This window comes from Zosterops lateralis (assembly GCF_965231275.1).
Source record: "Zosterops lateralis genome assembly, chromosome: 3".
NCBI lineage: Eukaryota > Metazoa > Chordata > Aves > Passeriformes > Zosteropidae > Zosterops > Zosterops lateralis.
In genome coordinates, this window is record NC_139764.1 from 26,783,610 (window position 1) to 26,803,752 (window position 20,143).

Below are 20,143 nucleotides of genomic sequence, written 5' to 3' on the forward strand. Positions count from 1 at the left end.
TACAGCTGTAATTTAACACAGGAATTCAGAAAGACAGACCCATAAAGAAGTCAGACTGAGTAGCCGGCTCAGCCAACCTCTTGCCATCCAGCCTGCCAAGCCACTGAAGTGGGGAGACAAAGCGTGAGAAAGAAAATATTGTTAGGAATCAAAGGTCATCAATGTTTTGGTTTATAAATTGAAGTCAATTAAGATAAATTCTACCACTGGTCTACCTCAGCCAAAACTGAGTTTCCATCTCATGCTGTGACCATGACAGCACTTTCTCAAAAGGTGGCCTATCAAACCTGTGACTCCTAAGGAAGCAAGGAAGGTACAAGCTGGAACCAACAACTTTTTATGTGTTGCTCTCAGAGATGGAGGCAAAACTGACCTAATTACGCATCTTGGCAAAAAACCCCAAAAATCAAACAGCCAAAAAGGACTTTAAGTAGTAACAGAGGTAATAAAAATGGTTTGTATAAATATTAAGAGAGTCTAGAATAAATGTGAGAACAATAATAAATACTATAAGTCACCTACTGCAGTATTTGTTACATAATAGCTTTATATATTGACAAGTAAAAACATGCATTAATACCTTTTGGGAAGCTTTCCCTCAGAAGTTTTTATTGTAAATATACTTCCCTTAAGGACTGCATAATTCTGAAAGCATCTGAACTAACTTTGTAGCTATTTGAAGGATTATTTCTATGATTTGGTCCCTTGCACCAATCCAAACAAAATATCTTTCCTCTATAAGAACGCTTTACTAAACTGCTATAAATGTTGTATTGCATAGAATTTGCTGTAGAAACCAAATGTTGGCTTGACAAAACAGACCTACTAGAAAAAAAATCTGACATAAAATAGATTTCATGAAGTGTACACTGGCTTTCTGACATCTTTATAAAACTTCTCACTTGAAAGACTCTATATAGTAACACCCACTTTCAAAGCCTTTTGAAGCACTGGCATTTTCACTGTTTTAGAAAAGGTATTGTAAGAAGAAAATGTTAAAATATAGTCAAATTGAACTATGGGAAAATGGAATGGCAAAATTATCTTTCTATCTAAATGAAGCAATCGATTTTCAAATATTTTCACATAGCAATGTAGACAACTGCTAGCATTTCTGTACTGCATAAGTTCATATAATTTGGCTTGCTTACAATTTTTTTTTTTTTTGTTTCAATAGGCTGCCTTTTTGTACTCCCCAACATATAGTTTATATTTTAAAATTTTGCATAAAATTAAGTTATTACCAATTTTCTGGAAACTGGCAGAATGCCATGAGCCAAATAGCCAAATTTCTATGTTGTAGCAAGAACTGTGCATGTAGTACCTACACACACATCCTTGGGTATTGGCATGGCAGATGAAGCTGACAGCAGATGTAGGCTGCGAACTGGAGTTACTTGAGAGTTCATCTTCCTGCTACGTACATCAGAGCACATGACATGCACATGACAAGTCTGCATAATCCCAGAGGTTGAACAGGGTTTTTTGTGCTTATTTATTACCAACAGTTATTGCTCCTGATGTTCACACTGGTAGCAAAGATATGAAAACCCATCCAATGCAATAACATACCCAATAATACAATTAATGGGATGCTTTCAACTTTGAAGACTCCTCATCCCCATAAATCTACAACAGACTGTGGGTTACTTTTATTACATAACTTTTCATATCAATGGAAAAGTTGATGAAAGACAAATATATAAACAATTCTTTCAGAGATATGAGGCAGAAACATGCTCCCTATTAGTCAGTTTCTTTGTAGTGTGTACACTAACACTATTTATCGCACTTGTCTCTTACATTCCCCTGGGTGTAATTTCACGGCCCACTCGTAAAAACTTCGCATTTACAGCAACCGCTCTTCTATTACTGTCGATAACATCTAATTGACATGTCAAACCTCCAAGGAATGCAGTAAATTGAACCGCAGCCTCTAAGAAGAATAAAACAGTAAAAAAAGTAAATCAGCGTGTGCCTCCTCCCAACAGCAATACAAGCATAGTGAGGTTTGGTAATGGAAGGGAGGAAAACTGTTACCCTTTCTACTACCACAGTGAATTATCTATTAACCTCAATGTCAGAAAGGAAAGCCTTGTGACCTCAGACTGAAACTCACCCACTAAAAACCCTGAACCTGAATCCACGACTGCAGTAATTTTAGACATGAGAGTGAAGTGAACCAAGAGAGACAAAAGTAACAAATACAACTTTTCTTCTGTTACTTTTTGAACAGAAAAAATGAAAATCCCTCATAATAGTGTCTGATAAACTGAATTTTAGTATTTAGTTGGGAACTCTCTGCCTTCAAAACTTACAGACAAAAAAAATGGGTAAAATTTCACAAATAGAATTTTAAAAAGAAAGGAAACATGATCATGATGAAACCACAAAACAAAGTCAGGCAAAACTTGTTTGCGTAGCAACCAATGTATCTGGAAAAAGGTAGAATGATTTTATAAATATGTACATGAAATATATGAAATCCATTAAGAAAGAAAAGTTAGTTTACAGGTATAGAAGGAAAATAATGGAATGAAATTAGGTAACATGATGATGTTCTGTACTGGTATTTAGAAATAAGAAATTCTTACTGTAAGAATTCAGCATAATAGAAAGGAGCAAAATGGAAGCATCATCTCTTTAAGAATATGAAACAAACTGACAAAGCATTACTCTAAAAAAATAGACTACATGCCACACAGTGCAGAAAACCTCAAAGGATTAACCTAAAGATATAATAATTCTTTAACTTCGTGTTTCATGTTATAATCTGTCCTGGTAAAAACATTACTGGGAATAAATCAATGGCTTAACACCGCATGAATCTCATTGCAAAACATTTGTAAACCTAATGACCATGCCTGTTTTGGCCAGCATAAACAAATTTGTACTTTTCAGCGTTTTGATGAAATTAGATTCTGAATATCAACAACCAAATCAGGGCAAATCTCTTGATTTGACATGTTAACACTTGACTGGCCTCCTGACAGTACAAGGAGATGCCAACAGTTGCTGTATTATTTAAGGATTTTGCCTGTAAGAAAGAGCTACAGACAAAAAACCAACACTCTAGATCATGAACATTTAGGTATCTCTTATTCATTAGTTCATTATCTTAAGCAATAATGAATTTCAAAGTAAAAAAACAGCCACAAAACAACAGTTCAGGTATTAGGCATTCCTTTCTTATCTCAGGGAGATAAATGGGCCAGTTTTACAGGAGAGATGAACAATTTGGATAACTTTTTTTGTAGTAATATTTATTTATAGAGGTGGTGAGAGGGTGCATGTGTGGGTATGTCTACATGCATGTGGGTATATGCATGCACACACAGACATCTTCAAGAGAATTTATGACTGTGAAGGCAATCCAATGTACTGCCACAAGATAATAATTCCTGAAAGTAAATGACTGTTTCAATTTTTTATTTTGAATAGAAGACTATACTACAAATATTTTACATATACTGAATTACCTTTTCTTCTTAAAGTATTTTTTCTAGATGGTAACAGCAATACAAATATCTATTTTTAATTTAACCATTTTTTGCTGGTCTCCAAAGAGATATTCAAGTCTTTGCTGGCATGGGGGAAAAACCCAATACCTAAAAGAAACAGGTAGTGATACTGTGCATATTATTTGATATTGCCTATTTTCTCTAAGGTGGAACTGAGCTAACATCCAAAGTGATGTCAGAGTTATTGTGGTGTTTTCACAGCTCTCCTCACAGCAATGTGCCTGAAGAGGAGCCAAGACCATGGCAGCTGCAGTGCAAAATGGAGCAAGGGAAAAGTTTAATGAATATGGTACATGCAGAGCTGTAGTGAACAAGTACATGGAAAAACATTTAAGGCAGAGTAGGACACTGCAGTTTGTAGCTTCTTGTTACTCTGTTGAAGGCTGTCTCAAGAGATCCATGTATATTTGTGGCTGAAAAGCAAACACAAGGAACTGAAGGTAGAAGTGAAAAAACAGAAAAGCGAAATTAACAATTTGAAAACCTTGTGATCCTGAACTGCTGTTAAGAAATGTAACTTTAAAGATGCCAGACCTTTCTTCAATCAAGCTAAAATCACCTAAAATAGAAGCTAGCAAATGAATTATTAGATGCAGAAATTCTACACTGCTGAGAGGCTCCTAATGCTCTGAAATGGAAACTCTGGTTTCTCTCTGTGAAATCTTAATTCTTTGTGCTTAATAAGCCAGCACTGTGAAGCTGGAGTCTTTCTTCTTTTGCCTTATTAGAATCTTTCTAAAATGTGAGGATATAAACACAGGGAAAAATATGTACTTCAATGCCTCAATCGTGCAGGGCTTAAAAGCTCAATAATTACACAAAATGACCCTTTATATCTGTCTGACTTGTTCCAGTAGGCATTATTACCAGGATAATGAACAGACTAATGAGAACTCTTAGTTTATTTTTCTGAAGTGAGACTTGAAATTGAGCTTAACAGTGTAGCAATTTCCCAGACATCTTGCTTAAATATATTTCATTTTGTATTGTAGGAATGTGGCTACAGTGAGTTCAGCAACCCTGGAGCAGGCATCTGGATTTCACAGAGTTGCTGTGAAATTTTCTTCATGTGAAATAAATAGGATGAACCATAGTTGAAATATACTCCATTTGACAGAAGAAGAGGTACAAGAAGACTTTTGCCATGAAATTAACTTAATGTACAAAGTATGGTCAAAAAAATCTGCTTGATATCAGAGGTAAAATAGCGGTTCCTTTTATCCTGTTACACCCTACCACCTGGGAGCTCAAGAATGAGACAGAATTAAGGACTACACAGAAATAAGGAAAAATGTTGTTTTCTCATTCTAGGTATGACAAGACAATAGATGCAGGCAAAACTGGTGGGAAACAACAGAAGAAATGTGATGCAGGCATACAGGCAGTTGGAAACAGAGCTGAGAAACATTTGAGCCATTTTATTATCCAAGAAAACAGTTCTTTGGAAGTAGTTAAGGAGAATAATGATGAATGAAAACTGATGCAAAGGAATTCTAGAAATAGGATCATGCAGCAAAGTGCAGGAACTAGAAGAGGACAGGAATAAAAAATTGGTGTGTTTGTGGTTAAATATAAGAAACTACAAATATAAGTGCCACGTGCTGTTACAAGGATAGATATTCATACACTCCAAATATTATCTCAACAGCAGATGTAATAATCATATCATTATAGATATTAACATGGTTTCACCGAATTATACCCAAGGAAAAAACCCAACTTGAGTTTGGCACTATTATTGTTTAGAGAAGGATTATTTTCTCACTTGAAATCCTCAGACAACACAGAGAATATTTTTCTGTACATTTAGAAAGGGGTTTAGGACTGTTAAGATCATGACCTAGATCTCTCTAGGTGTTCTTTACCTGTGAATTATTATCAAGTAAAATACGGCAGTGAATAAAAACTTGAAATGTACATAAGGTAGAAATATGAAGCACTGGACAGCAGCAAAAACCTCAAAGTTGAAAATTATTCTAAAAAAATTGATCAGAAGATGGTTAATAAATTTTGGTAATCGATCTTGCATCCACACCCCAAAGGCTGTTTCACATGAAAGTATTGATTATATTTATACATAAATTACAGAAAAAAGATTTGAGGGGAACTAAACTGAGAATTGAGAATTTGAAATAGGTATTATGCAATAAAAACCTCAATAAGCAATGGAAATGTGAAATTAAGTTTGGCAGCTTTTACACATTTATAACTGCAGAACATTCTGAATTACAAATAATTAAAAATATGTGTATAATGCAGTATGCTATAAACCTCCTGGAAATCAAGTAATGCCTGCCACAAGAAACTCTCAACCAGCCATACAGGCAGCTGGTAAGAACTGCTTTGGAACTGTCCACCTACAAACAATATTCATTGTCTTCCAAATTCCATCACAGTATTAGACAGAACACACTATACTTGCTGCCAAGGGATTAGATCAATTTCACAATAACTACAAAGAAGAGAACTCTGACGAATGATACTGAGTTGACGAGCACTGTGATAGCCTATTTAGTATTTGTCTTTGCAAGGTTTATTTTATCAGAAGTGTCATTCACTCTGAGGTCTGGTTCTACTGGCCTTTGGTATCCTCTCTTTTTCATTTGACTTTCAGACTCTGTCAGCAAATTCTCTTAACAAGGGCAAGTCTCCATTGTTTGACACTAACACACTCAAGTCCACTTATCATAAATGTTTTTAAAAATAGAAAGGAACATGACTGTTTTTCATTACTGTCATACTGTGTAGAGAAAAACAGCTTATTGTGGGAAAAAAAAAAAAATGCCTCCACAGAGCATGTGAAAATTGTCAATTACACAACCAGTATGCATTAATTGGCTCTCACTTAGGGAAGGTACACAAGCTTCTCCTGTGAAGATAACAGACATCTAGTTTTTTCTTCGGCCTTTTAAAACTGGGAGAAGAGAAGGTTAGGACTAGCCTGTCACTTCCTGCCTTTGAGCATTGAATTATTAATTTGCACAAAATACTACATTAAAAATGCCATTAAAACAACCTAAAGCAGCACACTGATAGTTTAAAGGGGAAGTTCATGCTTCAGTAGTCTGCCAAAACCAATACATGCTCTTTAAACATAATTTAATTTTCTTTCTCATAGTTTTTTTTGCCACTTCCCGATTATCAAAGGTGTCTGTTGAGGTCTGTGTTCGACAGACGGTTCATCCTACCCTTTATGCCATCAATTGAGCAAAAATTATTTGGAGACCTCACAGAACACTTGCAAGACAGCCGACTAATGACTTCCACAGAAGTGTAACTTCACTGCAAGAACAGGTAGCCAGAAAGCGAAGCAACAAACAGCAAAGGAAAAAGAGTCTTATCCACAGAAAGAACTCTTACCCACACATCTGTGAAGACAGGAAAATTAATAGGGAATATTACTAGTAATGCAAAATTTCTCATTGAAGTATTCTGTCTCTTCAAATGTGGATCCTTGTGAAATTCTCCCATGTTTTAACTACATCCACTTTGATTTTCTACACTGGAAAGCAAATGAGTTATTTTTCTTCAGTATACTGCAATATATTAAATACAGGACAAATGCCAGAATGGGTAAGCTCAGGATCTTAAGACCTTATCAACCACTTCTATTGCACTCACATCTCCAGTATTGGTAAGAGAAAAAGATGGAATTTGGAGCACACTTTTAAGAAAGAATCAATAATTTACCCTGACATGAATACGTGTAAAAGTTGACTGTTCCTCTGAGAGGTGTTTGCAGTCAAGAAGGCAATCACAGTCCCATGGAAAGACATATCTACTTCTTATTTTCCTTAAACAAAGACACAAGTCTAAGTGAAGACAATTTTTATACCAACATAGGACTAGTTCATTTCAGGCTGAGATGTCAAATAGTCATTAAAAAAAATAGAATTTGGCTGAGATAAAAAATAGCTGCAAAACTGGACCACATTAGCAAAAGATTTGTTTTGTTTCATCCAACAGAGAGGAGCACAACATTTGAAAACACAGAGAACAAAGAGATGAGGGTACTGTTGTTTCTATTCCTGTATGCTCTAGTCTGGTTAACGAAAATTACCAAATGTAGGTATTGTAACTATCTGCCAAAACCTGATGGTGAGTCAAACCCAGGCACAAGCACTTCAGTTTGATCCTTCCTTTTCCTTGGTGAGACTGTAAATCAGTAACAGAAGGCATTCAGAGGTAGACTAAAAATAACAATGCAATGCTAAGAAGGACAGACAGATAAAAAAGAAATACTTTGCATCCAACAGGAGCATTTTCACCATTACACTATGACAGTAAACCAGAAAAACTGTACCACCTCCGCTTTACCAGCATCTGCTAATTTTGGTTAAAATCCAACTCTATCTTCTCTGTTTGTTGTTGCTGTTAAAATTATCTAGTGAAAACAAGTTGTTTGTTTTCATGCCAACCCTCCCCAGGTTTTCAATCTGGGCTTTTTCTTTTTTTTAATTACAGAAACTAACTCAAAAAGTTAGTTCTTCACATTTTCCTGGCAGTGCAGTCAGAGTTCAATTTTTCCCTCTTCATTTAGAAGTCTCTACCACCATATTGAAAGCTTACACAACAATTTTAAGTGAGGGCCTTCATTCAGCACATAAGCCACTGAATGATGATGTCTCTTCCATTCTACATTCAACTGTTTTTAAGCATTAACAGTATAGCTTTTATATATCATACTGCATTTCAGTAAAAAAATGAGTGTTCCAGTACTGTATGTAATTATACACTGTACAAAATTACAATGATCTGTTCTTTACAGACCAGTCCTAACATTTGTAGTATTTGGCAGTTATATAGCATTTTATATATTTATTTAATATATTTACTAGAGAAAAGATGTTGGTATTATAGATAATATAGTACATATTTATTTTTATATGATACTTGTACTTAGCTATCAAAACTGCCATTACAATTCAAGTAATTTTTGAGCTGAAGTAATGACAGCATTTCTGCAAATCATACCTGAATATAAAATGAAACATATTTAGCTTTCTTTGACTGAAAAAGTCTATATTTCTATCAGTCTATATTTCTGATCATAAAGGCAAGAGACATAAATTGAACATAAAAAAATGCTATCAGATGCAAAGAAATCACCTGAAATTTGATGGCCAGTGAACCCTGGAAGCTTCATGACCAGGTCTTTTTATCTGTTTAAAGCAGATAGTTACAGACAGTGCTAGGACACTCTGTGTGTGTAGACTTCAAGAATAAAGACTGGCATTATGCCAGCTGACTGCTCATCTGTCAGGGCAAGAAGTTAGGCAAAATGCAATTCTTTAATCCACATGAAAATTGTTCCTGCAGTCACAGCTTTGAGAACTTCCAGAGTATCTATGTTTTGAATCAAGATTTTGAAGTGTACCCAAAGAAGGCAGCTTTCTTTACTTTAGGGATGTACCTTTATTTGCTCAAGGCTAAGGCTTTGAAAATAACAAAAAAAGGCAAAAAAGAGTGATTTGAACATGGTTAAAAGATATTTGAACTGGGCAGTCTATCAGCAATTTCACCTGCACTGTGCATACTTAAGCAAGTGCTCCTTTTGACTGTTAGAAGGCTTTCAATATCAAAATGTAAAAGGAAAATGTGTACAAAGATTCCTGGTATTGCTTTCTCTCCCTTTTGTGGTTTCAGCCTTTTAGTGCTCCCACTGCTGGAGGCAGACAAAAAGATGAGTTTTATCTATTACGCTGAGACGTCTTTGAGAACGAGTAAAGATTTAATCATTCTCCAGACCTGCAGGCAGAACCCAAGTTTGCTCATCAATACCCTGCCCTTTACAGGCACTGAAAGGACATGTCAAGTTCTCCTTCACCAACATGTCTAGAGTGCATTGTAAAGCATTTCAGTCACACTGTTTGTTAAGAGATGAAATATACTTTATAAAAATGTGTGTCAGCAGTGCTGCTACAAAGGACCAAGTAACTCTCTTGCTTGATGTGACAAACTGAGAATTCAGAATGCCTCTGAATTTGTAAAATCAATTTTTTTTTGGTTGGCACAAATACAAGATGGGTGGGGACTGACCCCATATAAGCTGATGACTTGAATTTTGTCCAAAGAAAGCAAGCAAATCTTATGGAAAACTGACTCAGGAAAAATGAAAGACGTAAGATTTTTATAATTCTGAGCTACCCCAGGGCTTAATCAGGAAATCGCATCCCATCAACATTCACTGAATGCTGAGCATACCTGGCTTCTGGATATGTAATACATAAATTTGCAGACTGTCATTTCAGTCCCACAACCACTATCTAGGTCATTCTTTGCTAGGAATTAGAACCATCATCACATGGTTTAAGAAGAGTCTTTAGCACTAAATTATTCTTCCATAGTTGAGGAATGGATTTTATCAGCAGAAACTGCAGTAAAGGCAATGGAGAGTATACATGTGGAGAGCATCATACCTGATTTCTCCCGATTTAAGTATTCAAATGAAAATGTAAGTTTTTCTCTCTTTTTAATCTCTGCTTAAGGAGCACTCTTTTTCTCTGGAAAGGTGCTTTTCAAAAGCAGAGTGTTAGGTGCAAAAGTCAGCTACTCTGCTTTTGAACAGAGATCAGGTCAAGCTTTGGCAAGTGTGTGGTCTATTATGGTTTGGTTCCTATCTTCACTCTCCCCACTCTCTTCAGATGGCATACACTACATTTATGCCTTTTGATAAGGGAGAAAGACATTTGATTAGCAAAATCCTTTACCAAGTATGCTCTTTTCTCTCTCGTACCACATTTCTCAGGCAGGGTGGTTTGACACCAGGGGTCACCATAAACATGTTACCTTCAGAAAAACACAGTTTAACTTCTAGTCATTGTAAAACCAAGGGTATGGTAGGCAGACTTTTTATGAATGAAGAATCCAACTGATTGTCTGAAGATCCAGTACCGATCTTAAGAAATTCATTCTGGTTTGAAAGTCTTGCATTAATCTACAAGTTATGCAATGATCATTCTTTTCACAGTAACCTATGTAAGTAGTGAAGAAAAAATCTACCAAAAACCCATTTCCAGTTCTTGATTTGTGCCAATGAGTGGAAAAAAACTAAACTCACTTGCAGGAAATTTTTGTGCGATCCACCACCATGGTCCACTGCTGCTGATTTGTTGAAACCTCAATGTAGTAGCTGTAGCTCCGATCATCACAGTCCCAAAGTAGCAACCTAGGTACGAAGGAGTTGTTGAGTGGTAAGTTAAACAAGCATCAAACTAACCTTTAAATTTTTCCAGCCTTTTATTCTCTCCATTTAATCCTTTTTAAATGTAACTGTTTCTTTCGGAATGTACCTCTAACATTCAACCAAGTCTTTACTGTTTTTCCATCTCAAACTACGGTGTCTCTATTCTTAATATTGTGAGGCAAATAATAGACTTGCAGGCTTATAATAACCAATTTATGGACACTAATCTATTACATTCGTCCAATTACTTTTAATTTATTTGCCACGTGGCACTGCCTTCTTTAGACATGATGAAAAGATCTGCTTCAAAAAGTCAGTTTAGGAGAGGAGAGAAAAAAAAAAGAGTTAGGTGAGTAAAAGGATTATGCTGCCTTCTTAATTCTATTTTCTTGGTTTTGGCAAATATATCACAACTATATTAAAAAAAAGAAAATAGGAATTCCCAGTCCTGGTTCATCAGAAGAGGAAAACAGGCAATGAATTGTTAAACAAATTGCTAAAAAGGCAGAAGAAAAAGGAAGACAATAGGTCCAACAAACATTCGTTCCTTCAGGAAGGGAACTAGGTGATATTGAATAGCCTTTAATTTTCATACTTGTCTTACAGAGGGAAGCATCAGGTATTATCAAAAGTATTATCAAAACCCACATCTGTCAAATTTAACTTCTTTATTTTTCTTTATATGGGCATTATCTCCCTGTTGTAAGAGATATTTGGCCCAGAACTGGACACAGTACTCGAGGTGCAGTCTCCCAAGTCTGCCTCTCCTCCAAATACAGAGGAAAACAACCTAATTCAGCCCTTTCTTTTCAGCTTTTGAAATCCGAGTGTTAAAAGTGGAATTAGGTCTAGTGGCCAAGCAGATTCCAAACAAATTCCCTAGATTATGAATTCAGTTTGTTAATATTATCAGAAATAATATGCTGTCAAAAGCAGCTTTAAGAAGCTAAATTAAAACACTTTGAACATAAGTCTTTTAGCACATATGAATACCGTCTATTTGCAAATTTAAAAATTCAGAGTTAAATTAGTAAAAAAAAAGAGTAAAGTGTTGTCTGTGGCATCATGACAGACTTTAAAAAAATTCCACACCCCAAAACATAACCACCCAACTTCAACACCTCTCCTTCATCTGATTAGTCCCATTCTGCTTTTCTACAGCTGAAAGGTCTCCAAAGACATTGAAAGAAGTGCATTTTCCTAAAAAAAGTTTACTGATTACAATCCTCTATTTGGTAACTACTACTGATCAACAGGTCCTGAATTGATTTAATATTTATATTCTAAATGATAAAAAAAGAGGAAAAATAATAAAAAATAATATATTTGTTTTCCTTCAAAAAGGCTATCAAAATATAGCTAATTATGCTTTTCAACAGAATCCTTTTTATCATGGTGACTCATTGCTGTTTCCTTGATCTATGTTTTCAAAGCTATGATCAAGAGTTTGAATATCAGAAACACACTGGTGACTGTAATTTCAACTAACAATACTGTAATTAAAACAGAGCTGGCTTGGTTTTAAAGCAAAAGGCTAACAGAACATATTTGTTCCTTTCAAAAATATATAATTGCCCTCTCCCAAATCAACCTAATCTCATTAAATAGGTTTAAAAATCATACAGTTTAGAATTATTACAAACCAAACAATGAGTGAATTAAAGTCAGCAGCATCTTTTCCAAAGTGACTTTACATGAATGCTAAATGGAGATTTCTGTTTCTTTGATACTTCTGAAGGAAAATAATAAGTTATTTATTCTCTAGTAGCTTTTTAGGAGAGACTCAGAACGTAGACTGACAGTAGAACTTATTTTGAATTTACTCTGCTTGAAATGCCTTTCTGGATAAGCAGTGAAACTTCCAGGTGACAACTAGAATATTCACTAGTGCACACTGAACCTAAAGGCCACTTCTTATGCCAGGCACAACAATCTTTGCAACACATTACAGGCAAATTACCATGCTGAACTTTTTTAGCACAGCTATGTTTTGCTAAGATGAATATTAAATGAAAGGAAGGAGAATATTCCACTTAAAAAATCAGAACTATACCCATTGGAAATGCATCTGTTTATAACAAAATTGCCCATGTTCTTAGGACTTTCCATATTGAAATAAAAAGCTAAATTAGCTCATTAGTGTATCTTGCCCTCAGGACTGAGAAAGAAAAATCGAGTGAAGATTTATCCAGCTTACACCCTGCAACACTTTGAGATTTAAACGTTTTTCTTTTTTGGGTATCTGAAGTCTAAGTCTGTGAATCATTTAATATGACATTGCTGTTTACATCACATGTTCATAATGCCTCACTTTATAAAAAAAGCTTTTCAAATATGAATAAAACTTCACATTTTAGGAATAGGAAAATTATTATATTGGCTACCTGCTAAACAAAAAAAAAAAAAAAAAAAAAAAAAAAAAAAAAAGCTGCAGTACTTTCTTAAACAGTATGTCCCTAAATGTCATGTGCTGCCCTGTGTTTCTAAAAAACATTTCTTGCTGTCTGTTCTTACTTTTTATTTTTAGATTTCTGTAAAAAAGATTGTCACTGTTTAGTTCAGACTGCTGTATAACTACATATACTCAAGGTGTTAGCAGAATACCAAACAATATTAGTTGTGCACCTGACAGGATGACACCTGCTTCCTGAGTACTGGAAGTCACTACAGAGAACATACAGATAAGTATGTGACAGTGCCGTGTTCATAAACCACTTGCATACTTGTAGAAACCCAAAAGACAGAAATTAAAACATGAGGTAGTGACACATCTTGAATAAGAGAGAAAAAGAAAAAGAAATAAACCCTTCCACATGGGAAGAGGTTTTTAATACAACTGTTGCTGCATTTTTGCCTCTGGTTGTGTTTAAACCCCTTCAATTTTCTGCAGATATTTACGTTTCAGTAGTTACCCTGCAAGAAACCAGTCTTTTTTCCTACAAAGATGTGACAAAGGAGACAAAATTTCTGCATATTTTCTAAGTGTTCCTATGATCGTTCATTCTGAGTAATTTTATTCTCGAGTCAGGCAAGCACAGAAAATGAGCAGCAAAGAAAGAAAAGCTTCTTAAGTGGAAGTGGTATGGAAAATCAGAAAGCATAAGAGATGTATATGATGATGGTATAAGCAAACAGAAAACCCAATCAAGTTCACTGATACTGTTTGTTAATTTAAGGGCTATTCTGAATATGAAAAGCGATCATTTTTATACTAGCATTAAAGTCTTCAAAAATATTAAAGTTGGATAAGCAGTTCATGTACTTTTCTAAAGACAAGAAGTATTTCTATGTGTTCAACATGAAAATCACTATGGCATAGAATTCCATCTCTACCACATACACTCTAACAAATCCCTTTTTTTTTTTTAATTTATAGGAAAAAACCAGCCAAAGACTGTAGCATAACAGTACTGTATTTCTATTCCAGATAAATGCATGGAGAATTAGACAGAAAGTTATTGTGGTATGGCAGCTGCTGCAATATTCACATTTTAGTAATTTAAAAATTAAATTATGTTTACTATGTTACACACACCAGTTGCTCTCTTTCTGTGCCTAATTAAAACAACAGTTTTTCTGTCACTAATATGGGCCTTTTCAGGGACTAAATGGAGAAAGGTATTTTGTGTCCACACAGGCAGCTATGTGGAAAAACATCTAAACTAACATTTACTCTGTTAACTGTTCCAAGTATCTTGCAAGCTGTTCTGAGAACTAATAAAAGAATAAAACTCTTAAATTAAAATTTCATAATCTAAAAGACCAAATTTAGTAACAATTGTTGAAAAAAACCCCAAAACAGTAGAGGATCATAGAATAATTTGGATTGAAGGGGATGGGTTGAAATCTCCATGTTTTCCATGTCTTCTCTATTAGAAAATAGTATTGAGCTGTGATTGTCATTAGATCACCTTCAGAATTTCTGAGTAAATTTGGATGTGGAAGTCAAGAGCTCCGAATTTATATACAAATACATGAAGAAATACTCAATATTTACAAACTTTCAGCGTGGTCTCCCATGGAATCCCTGAGTCAAATTAAACAGGTGTCATTAGTTGCATGTGTGCCTTCCCAGAAATGAAGGCTAGAAACATATGGAGCCAGAGTAACAGGAACTGAGCCAGCAAAACAATGGAAAGAGATTATTATTCTGTACTTGTTAGATCATGCCTGGCATACTGAATCCTTTTTTGGATCCAAATAGAACATTGACACATCTCAGCAATTCCAGCAGAGGACCATCAAAGTGTTCATGAGGTTAAAGCACACACCCTGTGCAAGAGACTGGAGAGCCTGACTTGTTTAGCCTAAGGAGGCTTGGGGTTGGGGAGGAACCTAACAGCACTTGTCAATATCTGAGGACAGGTTATGGCAGGCTACCCAGTGAAGTTGTGGAATTTCCTGACCTGGAAATTTTCAAGATCTGAGTGCATAAACCCTTGATTGGGATGGGTTTTTTTCATAACTGACCCTCCTTTGAGAAACAACCTGACGCTACATGTCTTTTCCCTCAAGTCCCTTCCAGCCTGAAGGGTGCTAAGATTCTTGGACATTGGAATGACTTTGGCAGAAAGCATGCATACAATATATATTCCTGAAACATTCAACTCTCTGCATTTCTAAGGCATATTTGAACACCAATAGTTCTTCTGTTTTTTTCATACTCAGAATTTAGTTGCCATGGTAACATATGTCCTGGAGGCTCTCTCCAGTGATATTCCCATTTCTATAGACTAAAAGCAGTTACTACCTTTTTTCAAAGGTTTATATATTTACCCTCTCTGAAATAAATATATTCAATGGCACATTTGTGTTTTTGAACTAAAAAGATACATACTTTAATTCCTAATTATTCACTTAAAATCCAAACCCATGGGTAAAATGACTCAGTTTCTCAGGGCAGCAGAATTCATGTCATTCTGTAGTCATGGTGTACTGCCAGCCTAAAGCAAATGCTCCTAGATTTTTTTTTATTAGGTGGGAGCATGAGATCAAGGGAGTTTTCAAACAAGCAAATAGCAGGAAAACAGGCAGTGAATACCGTTCGGTCAGTTGTGGCAGACATTCTGTTAACCAAAAAATTGTCTTGCTTCTATTAATACTAAATACTAAGACTTTTTACTGTCATCTATGTTTGTCATCTATATATGATTGGATTTCTGTACCAAACATAGACTTCCTGATGCTGAATAAAGAGACCATTGTCACTATCTTTAGCACTGCTTAATATAGAACTTGTCCAGACCCTTGCCAAAGCTGTAGATGCCGCAGAGCAAAACTTCACTTCCCCACTCCAAGGGGCAGCTTCCCTTGGCTGCCCATCTCCTGCAATAGACAAGGCTGCAACCCAAAGCTCTTCTAGGCAGTACACAAAAAAGGAAAAATGACATGCTGCTAACATTTCTGTCTCTAGACAATGCAGGTAGTCTCCTCTGCCAGAAGATACCCCAGACTATGATGCTTTTTATTGTTATTTTTGTTAAATAAGCTATTAATCTTGTTTGTACTATAGATGCAGGAAAACTGACAAAGAAAGATGAGATTCTGAACCTGTACCTGTATAATTCAATACCACATAAATCACTAAATGCCTATGAATTTTGAATTATGTAAGGTTTGAGATTTTTATTTTAATTTGCTTGACACACTTGCTGATTACATAGTTATCATTTCCTGGCAACCAAAAATTTATTTCACCTAACACACTATTTAATAAAGAAACTTATTAAAAATCTGCTGCACCAGAACAAACAATAGCATAGCATTTATTATAGGAAAGTCAGTTTTTTTCAATAACTGGAAAAGATCAATGCATCAATTGAAGGATAACAGAAAAGAGTAAGATAGGAAGACAGAGAAACTGAAAAACTATGCATTTCAATCAGTATATTCTTCTCTTGCTCTTTTTTATGGCCAAAGCCTTAACTGCTACTTAAGCTTAAAGTGTCATGAAAATGATGGAATTACACCTTCATTTATCTATTTAAAGAAATCCGAGTCCTGCTTGGTTTTCTACTTCAGATACAATATTTAATAGAATATTAACACCAAACTCAAATGAGGGCGGGAGTTTGCCAACCACACTTACTCATTTCACACAGTGAGAACAATGCTGGACTTGCATTATGCATAACATCTCCAGCTTGCATACACATAAAACACTACTTTTGTTGGCTTAGGGATTTGCCTGGATGTCTAATGTCAAACTTTATCTTCAAAGTTTTACAACCATCATGACAATGCCATAGGCCAAAACCAAACCACACAAAACAGAAATTGGCAGTTATAAAAGAGCTTTCATGTCTCACTTGGCAGCTCTTAACAGGAGGCTCCTAGAAATACAAATCTATGTACATGGTCTCTGTTGCAAGCCAAGTACTCACCTGGGATTTCAGTCTTTGATCACTGGTACTCTGAACTTCAGAAATCTTTATTTCACTGTCTCAGAGCATACAAATTAAGTCCCTGACTACATAGTCTAAATTTACAAAGACCATGATGCCATTAAGACAAGGTACTGTATGCCTGATTTTATGAAACTAACACTCTAAACATTTATAGTCAGGGAATCTGAAGTTGGCAAGAATATTCTTCTTTTCACCTGTGAAAAATCCTGCTCTCCTATCTATTTCCTAAGTCCCTACATCATCCAAAATTTTGATATTCATATGTATACACACATTTACAGTAGAAACAGCCCAATGAACTTCCACCCAAATCTAAACACATTCATTAATCCAGCCTTGTAAATCAATGTTCAGGTTGCTGTATCTTTTTTGCACCCTCCATGTTTAAGGAAGAACTAGCACTAACTGTATAGCAAAAAGGAAGCCTGGCTGACTTGACATGATGATTTTCTTCAAGAAAATTGTTTTCAGAATGAAGTGGATAAGAGTAACTGCACCTATTTAACATAAGTGAGACTGCAATTAAATTCTATTTTAAAATAAGTATATAACTTTAATCTTATAATTTGACTGCTATTACTATTACGCCTCTGAAAAGTAATATTTTCTGGAATTGCACTTGTGTGTCTTGACATATAATTCACACATTTAATTTTTAACATGCCTGTTACACTGAAGAAAGAAGCCAAATGACAACTACTGAACTAGCCCCCTAATTAATGTCATTTCCAAATGTCATACATTCTGAAGAAAATAACTGCTCAGCAAAAATTTCACTGTGGCCCCTAATTTAGAAAAAAATAAATCCTCTTACCGTATTGATCCAATCATGTAGGGCTGTGCCAGCTGCACTACAATAGCTCCGCTCCCAAGCTGGTGGCACGTGTATCCAGAATCCCAATCATAGTTTTTTGTGTCTCCATTCAATAAGGCATTGCGACTGCGACTCACACCCTCAATCACACTGGCACAGTCTGCAATTGTTGCAACATTTTCAGTGGGAACTGTGAATTAAAAACACGAAGATGACAGACATACAGTCAGAAAACAGTTCAGATGCCAATGGTCTTTATTTCTGGAGAAGAACTGGTAAAAAAAAAAAGACAGAAAATATGATCAACAGAAGGAAATTTAACTCACATAACACGAACTATGAACAAGTGATGAACAAGTGGTACAGATAGTTTTTATAGCACTGATTCCAGAATAACTTGGTAAATTAACAGATGGATTTCAGTATTGGTGATATGAAAGCACTCTTTTAACACAATTGGGAAAAAATACCTCATCCAGCAAAAACTTTAGAAATTTTAAAATAATTTCTTCCTGTTTTCATGATAAAATCTCCCTCTAATACAATATCTGAAAATATAGCTATGAGAACTTTCAGAGTTAACTGTATGAGTCTTCAGCATGCAAAAAACAGAGAATTTTCCATGAAGAGCTGTGATTCTGTGATTTCACTGTGCTCCTGGTATCAGAAGCATAATCTCTAGAAAGCCACCAATCAACCTTTAACATCTTAAAGAACACAGGAACAAACTGCAACCTCATTGCCAAGTAGTAATCCAAGACAATGATAAAGCGACCAGTTCTGGAAAAGCCACTGCATTATCGAATGTACTATCATCACTGTCTGCTCATAAAACATTACTAAAACCTCCACTTTAATATTCTTGAAATCTCCGGATTCCCCTGTTACTGAAAAGAGGTACTAAACAATTCCCAGATTCTCATAGGAGAACAGGTGTTAGACATTAGAAGTAGTTCACTGGGAACAATCTGAATAAAGCAAAGGCTAACAATGCAAACTAAGAGTACTGGCATTGAATTAAATTACTTGACTTCCTTTTCTTCCTCTCCTCCCTGGGAGTAAGGGAACTTATTTGTGTATTCATTTTATATAGGCTTTAAAGTAATTTCTACATAGAGCCTTTTTTTTTTTTTTTTTCAATAGGAAGAGGAAGATATTGCAATCTTGGTAAAAAAAAAAAAGGAGTAAAAGAGTCAAAATCAATGCCCATGTTGAGGCTCCATGGCATATTCCAGACACACTCCTATCTAAGTAATTAAGTGAATGCAGTGCAGCTCAGTTCATGCAATGTTTTGCTTCTGTGCCCTCTGAGCATCATCCTGCTCCTTCCCACGTTTAGATTTCTGCACTAACCCACGACCCTCCTAAAAAGATGGGAGAAGATGGGTAAGAAGATGTTACCCTGATTAGTAAAAAAGTCCTTAAAAACTGTACAGAAACTGTCTTGGTGTGTTTTTAATATAATTCTGTGGTCTTCCTTACAACAGCTAATTAGAAAGCGACTCTGACTAATTGAAGTGCGCAGAATGTGTCATCCTGTTCCTTTTCTCTAGGGGGTCTGCCACTCCCTATTTTGAATGTTCATTATCATATTTTATATACGCTTGATAAATTTATTAAAAGTACCATCTGGTGGGGACTCTGCTCCGTGCTGTATTTTCAAGTCTTTTGGTTGTCTTCCTTTTTCCCATTAGAATTTCTGCTTCAATTCAGGACATTTATTTACAAATACAAACTGTCAAAACCAACAGACTTGTTTCTATTATTATTTTTTTTTAATCTAACAGCTATCCAGCTCTTAGAGTAACCAATATTGTCAGAGAAAAGAGACAATTACAAATACAAAAATTGGTGGGGTTTTTTTTCCTACTGTTCATGCAACAGTTTTGGGTTGAAAAGTCTGATTTGCTTTCATGGAACCGAAAAGACGTGTTAGCAAAGCAAACACATTCTGTAAGCAAACAAAAGGAAAAGATGATTGAGGTTACAGGACAGTGGGAGCAAACATTTATTAAAACTTACTTTCTTGTCTTCTTGTCTTATGCTGCAGTATGAAGCGATGTAGAACTGGCAGTATATTTAATTCTAGCAATAGTATTTTTATAAAGGATTGCAATTTTCAAGACATGGCCTAAGGGTCATCTATACTGACTATATTTAAAGATAAGACAGATATGTTATACAACTGTCTTTAGAGATCTTCCAAAATAAAAAT

General features: G+C 35.3%; 1 protein-coding gene across 2 annotated transcripts in view; it reads right to left on the reverse strand.

The window, feature by feature from the left end:
• Positions 1-20,143, reverse strand: part of BTBD9 (BTB domain containing 9) — a 106,263-nt gene that overhangs the window by 11,969 nt on the left and 74,151 nt on the right. For both annotated transcript variants that reach the window (XM_083856379.1, XM_083856378.1), the window contains exons 9-10: positions 17,929-18,118; positions 10,582-10,689 (exon numbers count right to left, since the gene is read on the reverse strand). In XM_083856379.1, the coding sequence (XP_083712505.1) occupies positions 10,582-10,689; positions 17,929-18,118 (298 nt within the window). The remainder of the gene's footprint in view (positions 1-10,581; positions 10,690-17,928; positions 18,119-20,143) is intronic.